Genomic DNA, 13,471 nt, shown 5'->3' with positions numbered 1-13,471 from the left:
ACTATTAAATCCATTGGGGAAAGAGAGCAAGTAAAGCTTCAGAGACCTCGTAGCACTGGAACAGGGCCCCAAAGGATAAGGAACATCACTCCATAGCAAAGAGAGGAAAGGAAATTCCGAATAGAGAAAAATACCGCACATAAAGGCACATGCAGACATATATATAAAATAACTCAACTAGCTTCATACAGCACATCATCTCCCTCATCAACATCACCTGACAACCTGGACAATAACCCACTTCCAACCCTCTGGGACCAGCTTCAAGTCTAACTCATCACCATTATGCCCTTCATCACCAGTCATTTTTCTATCATATATGCTGCTGGGACTGTGGGGCTTTATAAAGTTAATATTTAATTAAGATCAGCCTTGCCCTTGGGGTGCTTATAACTTAATGGAATCACGGAATTAAAAACAAGACAAGAACACACATGTTTAAAAATGCTGTAACACAAGCATAACAAAAATATATGTAGCTAGAAAAAGGCCTATAAAATTACTACTACTGAATAATGTTTAAAAAACTTGGACATAGGTAAATTCTGCTTAAGGACACTACATATCCAGGTGAAAGTGAAAGTGAAGTCGCTCAGTCATGTCAAACTCTTTGCCACCCCATGGACTGTAGCCTATCATGCTCCTCCGTCCATGGGATTTTCCAGGCAAGAGTGCTGGAGTGGATTGCCATTTCCTTCTCCAGGGGATCTTCCTGACCCAGGAATTGAACCCTGGTCTCCCACATTGCAGGCAGACGCTTTACCGATAGCACCTTAGAAGTTAGCTGTGAGGAAAGAGCAAATGCCATAACCTTTTCTGCTTTGAAATCAGTGATCAGTTTAAGGCTGGAACATCCACTGGCTAAGCCAGAAGGGTCTAAACCACAAACATATCACCTATTTTTTAAACCAGTGTTTCTCTTACCAGAGTGACGAAAACAATTTCCAAATGCAGCTTTGCAAAAGCAGAATAACAACAAGAATTGCCATCACAGCAAGACATGACATTCCTATTTCCATCCAGAGCAGGGCGGTCAAGATGATAGCCCGCAGTGGCACCACCCACAGATAGTGCAAGAACATTGTTACCTTAAAAGAGAAAGACAAGTCTTCTTAGGATGATATAAAAGCAAAACTAGTAAGTACACAGTGTAGAAACAATCTGCTCTGAAGGAACAGACATGGACCTACATAGAAATGATCTCAGTTCAATTCAGTTCAGTTGCTCAGTCGTGTCCTACGTTTTGCGACCCCATGAATCACAGCACATCAGGCCTCTCTGTCCATCACCAACTCCCGGAGTTCACTCAGACTCACGTCCATCGAGTCAGTAATGCCATCCAGCCATCTCATCCTCGGTCGTCCCCTTCTTCTGCTGCCCCCAATCCCTCCCAGGATTAGAGTCTTTTCCAATGAGTCAACTCTTCACATGAGGTGGCCAAAGTACTGGGGTTTCAGCTTTAGCATAATTTCTTCCAAAGAAATCCCAGGGTTGATCTACTTCAGAATGGACTGGTTGGATCTCCTTGCAATCCAAGGGACTCTCAAGAGTCTTCTCCAACACCACTGTTCAAAAGCATCAATTCTTTGGCACTCAGCCTTCTTCACAGTCCAACTCTCACATCCATATATGACCACAGGAAAAACCATAGCCTTGACTAGATGGACCTTAGTCAGCAAAGTAATGTCTCTGCTTTTGAATATACTATCTAGGTTGGTCATAACTTTTCTTCCAAGGAGTAAGTGTCTTTTAATTTCATGGTTGCAGTCACCATCTCAGTGGGTTTTAAACCTGCTAAAGAAGAAACCCAAGCATCCACCCCAGATGATGCTGTTCCAGGGCATCAAAGGGCTAACCTAAGGGACATCCAGGGAGAACCCGACCAGCAGCACTGAAGAATGATGTTGATTTTTGTCTACACAACAGATGAGCTCAGGGCATCCCCAAAATCTCTATGCCCCAAAGTTTAGCCTCCATCTCTACCCAGCATCCCAGGAAAGCTTATTTTATGGCATGCACCATGCTCTTCAATAACTACTTGTCTATTTATCTCCCTGACAGGCTGTGGCTTCTCCAAGGAAGAAACTAAATCTTCTTTCAGCCCTAAAAGTAAGTAGGAACCTTACTTCATGTTTCAAGAATAAATAACTGAAAGAGAAGTAGTCTAGTACAAAAAATGATCTGACCAATAGCAATAATGCCCTGGGTAATGCGATCTATTTCTTAAGTGTAAAAAAGACTGTGGTGGGGGGTGGGCAGCAGGGAGTAGGTGGTGTCTGTCTGGGGACCACCCACTTGGCATAGTCCTTGAAGGCTCCTTATGCAGCAGGCACTGAAGAGGGCACATGGGAAAGAATAATCCCAGCCCACCAGGCCTTCATCATTCAGAAGAAGAGGAAGACTGTTCAGCAACACCCACACCACGTGTCAAGAAGTCCACTTCAGGAGAATCCCCAGGGACACTAACCAAACTACACAAGAACACTGCTGCTTACTTATTATTGTCATTGTGCTATAGGCAACCTCAGAAAAAACAAAATTCTCATCCACAGGACAATACACATTATTACATCTAAGTTGCACACAAAGGAAATGAGAGTTGGATTAAGAGAACTCCCCAACAGAACACTGGCTGACACCAAACCTGGACACCTGGCATCCCAGTAAGCTGAATCCAATAAGGATGGAAAATGGAAGAGGATCTCTCAGGGGCAGCTTACCTGATCAAACTTGTTCATATCATTGGACAGCAGATTGACTATCTGGCCTGTGGTGGTCTTCCCCATGACTGAGCTTCTCAGGCAAAGGGCCTGAAATAAGAAAAAGAAACAGCGAACTGGATTCCTACAGTGATACCAAGTCACTCTTAGAACATAACAAAATGAAGCGTGTTTCCCTGGGGACTTATGTGGTGTCAGGATGAGCAGGATGGCCCCTGAGAGCAAGGCTCTAGGGACACTTTTCCATTCTTCCTCTCCTCAAAGTGGCAGCAGCCCCGTGCACAAGGACAGCAAAGGGAGGCATAGGAGATAGAAGCAAAATACCCCATCCTGCTTCTCAATGAACATGGACCTACTCAAAATGTAAAGTGTGTAGCTTTAGACTTCAGCTCAGTTCAGTTCAGTTGCTCAGTCATGTCTGACTCTTTGTGACACCATGAATCACAGCATGCCAGGCCTCCATGTCCATCACCAACTCCCGGAGTTCACTTAGATTCACATCTATCGAGTCAGTGATGCCAACCAGCCATCTCATCCTCGGTTGTCCCCTTCTCCTCCTTCTCCCAAACCCTCCCAGCATCAGAGTCCTTTCCAATGAGTTAACTCTTTGCATGAAGTGGCCAAAGTACTGAAGTTTCAGCTTTAGCATCATTCCTTCCAAAGAATTTTTAGCTTAGAAGCCAATTAAAACAAGTTCAGTTCAGTTCAATCCCTCAGTTGTGTCCAATTCTTTCTGACCCCATGAACTGCAGCACACCAGGCTTCCCTGTCCATCACCAACTCCCAGAGTTTGCTCAAACTCAAATCCATCGAGTTGGTGATGCCATCCAATCATCTAATCCTCTGTTATCCTCTTCTCCTCCCACCTTCAATCTTTCCCAGAATAAGAGTCTTTTCCAATGAGTTGGTTCTTTGCATTAGATGGCCAAAGTATTGGAGTTTCAGCTTCAGCATCAGTCCTTCCAATGAATATTCAGAACTGATCTCCTTTAGGATGGACTGGTTGGATCTCCTTGCAGTCCAAGGGACTCTCAAGAGTCTCCTCCAATGCCACAGCTGAAAAGAATCTATTCTTCAGTGCTCAGCTTTCTTTACAGTCCAACTCTCACATCCATACATGACTACTGGAAAAACCATAGCTTTGACTTAACTAAAGTAAAGTTGAGCCCAATTAGAAGAGAGTGTTGAGGTTACCTGAAGGAAAGACATTAGGGGACTTGAACTATAAATATGGAATCAGTCATTAATTCCAAATATGACATCATTCCATATACTTTGGTCTTAGTTCCCTCATTCTGAAGTAAGCGAGTACAATGTTCAAAACACTGCTCCTGTGAGGAATCTGTGTTCTTAATGTTGGTCTGCTGAATTTACAAATATACAGCCTAAGTTGTACAATCCCTTTATTTGGTTAAAAAAATTCTGAAAAATGCCCTAAAGGTCTGAGGAACTTGAACAGACCACCTTGAGCTGTTTCAACAGACTATCAACTGAAGCCACGGATCCAAACAAAATGTCACATTTCATAAAAACTTTTCATTTACTGCTCACATTAAACAGAAAAGTCACTGATGAAGTGGAAATGTAAAATGATGCAGCCATTATGGAAGAGAGTATGGCAGTTCCTCAAGATATTAAGCATAAAATTAGTATATAGCACAGCAATTCTACTTTTGGAAATGCATTCAAAAGAACTGAATGCATGGACTTAAATAGATATTTGTACACTCATGTTCATAGCAGCATTACTCACAATAGTCAAAAGGCAGAAACAACCCAAATGTCCATTACAGATGATTGGATACAGAGAATGTTGTATAGATCTGTAATGGAATAGTATTCAGCCTTAGACAGGAATTAAATTCTGACACCTGCTCCAACATGGATGAAACTTGAAGACATTGTTCTATATGATATAAGCCAGACAAAAAATGACAAACATTGCATGATTCCACTTACATGAGGTGCCTTAAATAGTCAAATTCATACAGAGAAGAAGTAGAATGGTGATGGCTGAGGGGAGGGTGGGGAGTTAGTGTTTAATGAGTGCAGAGGTTCAGTTTTGGAAGAAGAAAAAGTTCTTAGCAGTGATGGCTACACAACAACAATGTGAATATACTTCATGTCACTATATAGTGCACTTAAAGAGTTAAAATGGTGAATTTTATGTTGCATGTATTTTACCACAATTTTTTAAAAAATCAATGATCAAAAGCCAAAAGTAATTTTTCCAAAATTGTGGAAAGGTAAATAAGTGACAAGTCATTTTTATATTCGATACACCCCCATGAAATCACTCAAAATTACAAACCATGGCTCTGAGCTTAGTAGCCATCACATTTCTAACACCCAACCTGATTTCTTCCCAGGACCAGAGATCAAGAGGTGGGGCCTGAACTTGAACCACAAGCATTCAGAGGAGCCTTTCAGAGCTGCTTGGCATCATCAGCTTTTGCCCTAAGGAATCAGCCCACCTGTAACCTGTAAATGAGTATCTTATTTCTTCATCTCAGAAGGATTCTAGATGTAAGATTGTGCACAAAGAAACTGTTCTTTCTCATGTTTCTGAAATTTCAGGTTATGTCTATGGTTTAATCCCAACAATACCTGACTTAGTAAAAGGACAATTCTCTTAGCCTAATCAAACCAGCAAATTAATGGCTTTGGGAGATGTTTATATTCATCTAGGTAAACCTTCTCATCTCTGCAGCAGAGAGAGAGCTTTAACTGAACCATCACCTCAAATCTAACTTAAAAGATTTTCACACTGCAGTTCCAGAGAAATTTCCTTTCTCTGTGTTTATGAGAGCTAAGCATTATCTGGAAGACAAACATCTAGCTAATTTGTGTGAAAATCTGAATATTCATCTCCTAAATGGTAAAAGGTACAATAAAATAACAAAGAAGCTGATGAATGACAAGGAAGACCCCTGACTAGAGTGTAGGAGTACCTCTGCCATTTCCACATCACCTAAGAGGAAACTGGCTCAGATACTATAGCCAAATACAGATAGTGAGAAGCCAGGCCCCAGGACACACCCCACCAGACTACAAGTCTCAGCTCAAGGAAAATGAGGAGACATCTCTCACTTTGCTAAGAAAAGTACTCCCAAGAAACAGATCTAGATAAGTAGGCAAAAGAAGCAATGTTTTCCATTTTAATTGTTTGGTTTTACCATGCTGTTTTGGTATCATATTTGTGTGTGGATTATTTCCTACCATTATTGAATGTTTGCCTTTACTGGCGAGCTTCTCCATTTGTAATTTTCTTGTTTCAAGATGTGGCCTTTTCTTTCTCTCCTAGAGAAGTTTGTTTAGTGTTTGTTGGAAAGCTGGTCTGGTGGTGCTGAATTCTCTTAGCTTTTGCTTATCTATAAGGCTATTGATTTCTCTGTCAAATCTGAATGAGAGCATCGTCAGGTAGAATATTCTTGGTTGTAGATTCTTCCCTTTCATCACTTTAAATATGTCAAGCCACACCCATCTGGCCTACAATTTCTGCTGAGAAATCAGCTGATAATCTTATGTGAATTTCCTTGTATGTTACTTGTTGCTTTTCTCTGGCTGCATTTTTTTCTTGTTCTTTGTTGCTATTTTTTCTTTTTCTTTAATTTTTGTCAATTTTATTATTATGTGTTTTAGTATATTCCTCCTTGACTTTATTCAGCCCAAGACTCGGTGCTTCTTGGACTTAGGTGATTGTTTCCTTGCCTATGTTAGGGAAATTTTCAGCTATTATCTCTTCAAATATTTTCTCAGGTTCTGTCTCTCTCTATTCTTCTGCTGGGACCCCAGAAATGCAAATGTTGGTGTATTTAATGTTGTTCCTAGGTCTCAGACTATCTTCCTTTCTTTTCATTCTTTTTCCTTCCTTCTAATCCATGGCAGTGATTTCCACCACTCTGTCTCCAACTCACTTTTCTTCTGCCTAACATTCTGCTATATATTCCTTCTAGTGAATTTTTCAGATTTTGTATTGTTCATCTCTGCTTTTTAATTATTCTAGCTCTTTGTTAAACATTTCTTTATTTTCTTGATCTGTGCCTCCATTCTTTTTCCAAGGTCATGGATCACCTTTACTATCATTACTCCAAATTCTTTTTCAAGTAAATTGCCTATCTCTACTTTTCTTAGCTATTCTTCTGGGGTTTTACTTCTTTATTTATCTGGGACTTATTATTCTGCCATCTCATTTAGTCTGATTTTCTGTGATTGTGGTTTTCATTCCAGAGGCTGCAGAACTGTACTTCTTGTTTCTGCTGTCTTCCCCAGGTGGATGAGGCTGTTTAAGAGCTTCATTAGTCTAGGACTGGTTCTTGTCCACTAGCGTGTGGAGCTGAGACTTGTTCCTCTTGTGGGCTGGCCATGCCAGTGGGTGTGGTTAGTGGGCAACTTTGTGCTCAGGAAGACTTTAAGCTGCCTGTTTGCTGATGGGTAGGGCTGTGTTCCTACATGTTGACACTGTTGATTATTCAGCCTGAGGTGTTCCAGCACTGGAGCCCATGGACTGTTGGGTAGGGCTAGGTCTTGGTAAGAAAATGGCAGCCTCAGGGGGTCTCACATCAGTGAGTATTCCCCAGAACTATCACTGCCAGTGTCTTTGTCCCAACCAAGCCACACCCCGTCTCCACAGGAGGCCCTCTAAAAGCAGCCAGTAGGTCTGACCCAGGATCTTATGAGGTCACTCCTTTTTCCCAAGGGTCCTAGTGTTTACAAGGCCTTGTATGCAGTCTTGTGGAATTCCTGCAATCAAACCCCACTGGGCTTCAAAGCCAGATTCTCTGGAAGCTCCTCCTCCCATTGCCAACTCCCCAGACTAGAAACCTACCTGGGACTCAGTATTTTCACTCCTATGGGAGAACTTCTGTGGTATAATTATTTTTCAGTTTGTGGGTTACCCACCCAGCAGGTATGGGATTTGATTTTATTGAGACTGTGCTCCTCTTACTGTTTTGTTGTGGCTTCTTTGTCTTTAGATGTAAGGTATCTTTTTTGGTAGTCTCTTTGGACAGAGGAGCCTGGTAGGCTGCAGTCCATGCAGTCCATGGGGTCACTAAGAGTCAGATATGACTGAGCGACTTCACTTTCATTTTTCACTTTCATGCATTGGAGAAGGAAATGGCAACCCACTCCAGTGTTCTTGCCTGGAGAATCCCAGAGGTGACAGAGCCTGGTGCGCTGTCATCTACAGTGTCGCACAAAGTTGGACGTGACTGAAGTGACTTAGCAGCAGCAGCAGCATTTTTTTGTTAATGATTGTTCAGCAGTTAGCTGTGATTTTGGTGTTTCTGTAAGAAGAGGTGATAGTTATCCTATTTTGTCTGTGTGGTGGGAACACTTAAGATCTACTCTCTTATGAAATTTCAAGTATAATATACAGCTAAGTGAGGATTTTTTTAAAGCAAACAGTATAAAGTAAAGAGATATTGAGAATCAAGTTTATAAAGAGCCCTTTACACTTGACACTGATGTATCTGTAGCAACTGTTTGTAAATACATCTGAAATCCTTACTCCTCTTACACTAGTTGAGACCAGAATAAAGTGTTTAGAATAATTTCATGGGATTTCTCAATGTAAGATAACCGAGCACATCAATCAGGTCTTACTACCACATACAAAGTCACAAGGAGAGCCTTGCTAAATTTTAGAAAACTGAAATAATATCAAGCATATTTTCTGATCTCAATGCTATGAGATAAGAAATAAACTACAAGAAAAACTAAAAAATAAAAACATGTGGCAGCTAAACAATAGGCCACTAAACAACAAATGAATAACTGAAGGAAATCAAAGGGGAAATTAAAAAAAAAAAAAAAAGAGAGAGAGACAAATGAAAACAAAAGCACAATGGTCCAAAATGTATGGGATGCAACAAAAGCAGTTCTAAGAGGGAAGTTTATAGCAATACAATCTTACCTCAAGAAACAAGAAAAATCTCAAACAAGCAATCTAACTTACACCTAAAACAACTAGAGCAAAAAGAATAAACAAAATCACTGACTCGATGGTCGTTAGTCTGAGTGAACTCCGGGAGTTGGTGATGGACAGGGAGGCCTGGTATGCTGCGATTCATGGGGTCGCAGAGTTGGACACGACTGAGCGACTGAACTGAACTGAACTGAAAGTTAGTAGAAGGAAAGAAATCATAAAGATCAGAGCAGAAATAAATGAAATAGAGGCAAAGAAAATAATCACAAACATCAATGAAACCAAAAGCTGATTCTGTGAAAAAACAGACAAGATTGATAAACTTTTAGCTAGACTCATCAAAAAAGGAGGACTCGAATAAAATTAGAAATGAAAAAGGAGAAGTTACAACTGATACCACAGAAATACAAAGAATCGTAAGACTACTAAAAGCAACTGTATGCTAATAAAATGGACAACCTGAAAGAAAGGGACAATTTTTTGAAAGGTATAGTCTCTCAAGACTGAACCAGAAATAGAAAAAGAAAATATTAAGAGACCAATCACAACACTAAATTTGTGATTTAAGCACCCTCCCCCCCAAAATACAAAAGTCTGGGACCTAATGGGTTCACAGGTAAATTCTAGCAATTCAGAGAAGAGTTAACACCTATTCTTTGGAACTTGTTCCAAAAAATTGCAGAGGAAGGAAAACCTTTAAACTGATTCTATAATGTATCACCCTGATACGAAAATGAAACAAAGATACCACAAAAAAAGAAAATTACAGGCCAATATCATTGATGAACATAGATGTGAAAATCCTCAACACTAGCAATCCAAATCCAACAACACTTCAGAAAATACATTTAAAAAATCATATACCATGATCTTAAACCATGAGATCATACTCTGAGAAATCTGTATGCAGGTCAAGAAGCAACAGTTAGAACTGGCCATGGAACAACAGACGGGTTCCAAATCAGGAAAGGAGGATGTCAAGGTTGTATATTGTCACCCTACTTATTCAACTTATATGCAGATAACATTATGCAAAATACTGGGCTGGATGAAGCACAGCTGGAATCAAGATTGCCGGGAGAAACTTCAATAATCTCAGATATGCAGATAATACCACCCTTATGGCAGAAAGCAAAGAAGAACTAAAGAACCCGTTGATGAAAGGAAAAGAGAAGAGTGAAAATGTTGACTTAAAACTGAACATTCAGAAAACTAAGATCATGGCATTTGGTCCCATCACTTCATGGCAAACAGATGGGGGAAAAATAGAAACAATGAGAGACTTTATTTATTTGGGCTCCAAAATCACTGCAGATGGTGTGCAGCCATGAAATTAAAAGATGTATGCTCCTTGAAAGAAAAGCCATGGCCAACTTAGACAGCATATTAAAAGCAGAGACATTACTTTGTCAACAAAGGTCCATCTAGTCAATGGTGTTTCCAGTAGTCATGTATGGATGTCAGTTGGACTATAAAGAAAGCTGTGTGCCAAAGAATTTATGCTTTTGAACTGTGGTGCTGGAAAAGACTCTTGAGAGTCCCTTGGACTGCAAGGAGATCCAACCAGTCCATCCTACAGGAAATCAGTCCTAAATATTCATTGGAAGGACTGATGCTGAAGCTGAAACTCCAATACTTTGGCCACTTGAGGCGAAGAACTGACTCATTTGAAAAGACCCTGATGCTGGGAAAGATTGAAGGCAGGAGGAGAAAGGGACGACAAAGGATGAGATGTTTGGATGGCATCACTGACTCAATGGACATGAGTTTGAGCAAGCTCTGGGAGTTGGTAAAGGACAGGGAAGCCTGGCATGCTTCAGTCTATGGGGTCGAAAGAGCTGGATACTACTAAGCAACTGAACTGTCTGAACACCATGATCAAGTAAGATTCAAACCAGTGATGCATGGATTTTTCAATATCCACAAATCAACATGATGCACCACATCAACAAACTGAAGACTGAAACACCATATGATCATCTTTATAGATGTAGAAAAAGCTTTTGACAAATTTCAGCATCCACTTATGATTAAAGAATAAAACTCTCCAGAAAGTGGGCATAGAGGGGAGGTAACTCAACATAATAAAGGCCATATACCACAAACTTACAGCTAACATCATACTCAACAGTGAAAAGCTGAAAGCATTTCCTCTAAGATCAGGAACAAGACAAGGATTTCCACTCTTATCACTTTCATTTAACATAGTAATTGGAAGTCATAGTAATCAGAGAAGAAAAAGAAGTAAAAGGAATTCAGATAGGAAAAGAAGTTAAATGGTGACTATTTGCAGATGACATGATACTATACATAGAAGATCCTGAGCATGCTATCAAAAACTACTAGAACTACCAATGAATTTAGTTAAGTTGAAGGTTACAAAATTAATACATAGAAATCTGTTGCATTTATATACACTAACAATGAAAGATATGAAACAAATTCAAAAAACAATTCCATTTACCATCACATCAAAAAGAATAAAATACCTAGGTATAAACCTACCAAAGGAGATAAAAAGACCTGCACTCTGAAAACTATAAGTTGCTAATGAAAGAAATCAAATAAGATACAAACAGATAGAAAGACATATCATGTTTGTGCGATGGAAGAATCAAAGTTGTCAAAATGACTATACTACCCAAGGCAATCTACAAATGCAACACAATCCCTTTGAAATTACTAACAGCATTTTTCATAGAACTAGAACAAAAAATATCAAAATTTGTGTGGAGATATAGAAGACCTTGAGAATGAAAAATAGAACTGGAGGAAACAGGCTCCCTGACTTCAGACTATACTAAAAAGTTACAGTCTTCAAAACAGTATGGTGCTGGCAAAAAAACAGAAATATTGATTGATGGAAAAGGATAGAAAACCCAGAAATAAGCCCATGCACCAATGATTAATTAATCTATGACAAAGGAGGCAAGACTATGCAAGTTTGGAAAGATAGTCTCTTCAGAAAATGGTCCTGGGAAAACTGGACAGCTATATGAAAAGAAAAAAAAAAAGTTAAATCATTCTTTAACATTATACATAAAAATAACCTCAAAATAGACTAAAGACGTAAATGTGAGACCAGACACTTTCCTCTTAGAGAAAAGCATAGGCTGAATAGTCTCTGACATAAATTGCAGCAGTATCTTTTTCAATTTGTCTCCCAGAATAATGGAAATAAAAATAAACAATTGGACCAACTTAAACTCCACAGTTTTTGTTCATCAAAGGAAACAAACAAAGCAAAAAGCCAATCCACAGATTGGGAGAAGATTTGCAAATGATGTGACCAACAAGAGATTAGTCTTCAAAATCTACAAACAGCTCATAATGCTCAACAGCATCAAAACAAACAACCCAATCAAAAAATGGGCAGAAGACCTAAGCAGACATTTCTCCAAAGAAGACATACAGATACACAAGAGGCACATGAAAAGATGTTCAATGCTGCCAGTTATTGGAGAAATGCAAATCAAAGCTACAATGAGACATCACCTTACACCAGGCAGAATAGCTATCATCAAAAAATCCACAAAAAAATACATGCTAGAGAGGGTGTGGAGAGAAAGAAACTCTTCTACACCACTGGTGGGAATGTTAATTGGTACAGCCACTATGGAGAAAAGTATGAAGTTTCCACAAAAAACTAAAAATATAGCTACCATATGACCCTTCAATACCATTCCTGGGCATATATCTAGAGAAAAACATGCTCTGAAAGGATACATGAATCCCAGTGTTCATTGCAGCACTGTTTACAATAGCCAAGACATGCAAGCAACATAAATGCCCATTGAATGAGGAGTGGGTAAAGGTGTGGAACATATATATATAATGGAATATTACTCAGTAATTAAAAATAATGAAATAATGCTATTTGCAGCAATATGGATGGACTTAGAGGGCATCATACTGAGTGAAGTAAGTCAAATAGAGGAGAAATATGGTATGACAACCCTTATATGTGGAATCTAAAAAAATCATACAAAGGAACTTCTTTACAAAACAGAAAGAGACTCACAGACTTAGAGAATGAACTTATGGTTGCCAGGGGGAAGGAAGGAAGAAAGGAATAGCTACAGAGTTTGGGATAGACATGTACACACTGCTATATTCAAAATGGATAACCAGCAAGGACCTGCTGTATAGCACATGGAACTCTTCTCAATGTTATGTGGCAGCCTGGATGGGAGAGAGTTTGGGGGAGAATGGATACATGTATATGCATGGCTGAGTCCCTTTCCTGTTCACCTCAAACTACTGTAACATTGTTAATTAGCTATAACCCAATACAAAATAAAAAGTTTGTTTAAAAGAAGTAAACTTCCAGTTACAAAATGAACGAGTCTGGAGGAGGAAGTGTGTAGCACGGGAAAACAGTCAATGCTGCTGCTGTTGCTGCTACTGCTGCTGCTGCTGCTGTTGCTGCTGCTGCTGCTAAGTCGCTTCAGTCGTGTCCGACTCTGTGCGACCCCATAGATGTCAGCCCACCAGGCTCCCCCGTCCCTGGGATTCTCCAGGCAAGAACACTGGAGTGGGTTGCCATTTCCTTCTCCAATGCATGAAGGTGAAAAGTCCAAGTGAAGTCGCTCAGTTGTGCCCAACTCTTAGCGACCCCATGGACTGCAGCCTACCAGGCTCCTCTGCCCATGGATTTTCCAGGCAAGAGTACTGGAGTGGGGTGCCATTGCCTTCTCCGAAACAGTCAATAATATTTTAATAACTTTGTACGGTAACTAGACTGATCATGGGGATCATTTTGTAATGTATAGAAATACAAATCACTATTTTCTACATCTGGAACTAACAGTGTTTCAGGTCA

General features: G+C 39.8%; 1 protein-coding gene across 1 annotated transcript in view; it reads right to left on the bottom strand.

Moving 5' to 3' along the window:
- The window catches only part of LOC128057592 (ATP-binding cassette sub-family C member 4-like), a 194,550-nt gene that overhangs the window by 177,150 nt on the left and 3,929 nt on the right, over positions 1-13,471 (bottom strand). The window contains 2 exon segments of the mRNA XM_052650041.1: positions 925-1,088; positions 2,721-2,810. Of these exon segments, the coding sequence (XP_052506001.1) occupies positions 925-1,088; positions 2,721-2,810 (254 nt within the window).

This window comes from Budorcas taxicolor, chromosome 12 (assembly GCF_023091745.1).
Source record: "Budorcas taxicolor isolate Tak-1 chromosome 12, Takin1.1, whole genome shotgun sequence".
Classification (NCBI taxonomy): domain Eukaryota; kingdom Metazoa; phylum Chordata; class Mammalia; order Artiodactyla; family Bovidae; genus Budorcas; species Budorcas taxicolor.
This window is presented reverse-complemented; position numbering and strand designations above follow the sequence as displayed.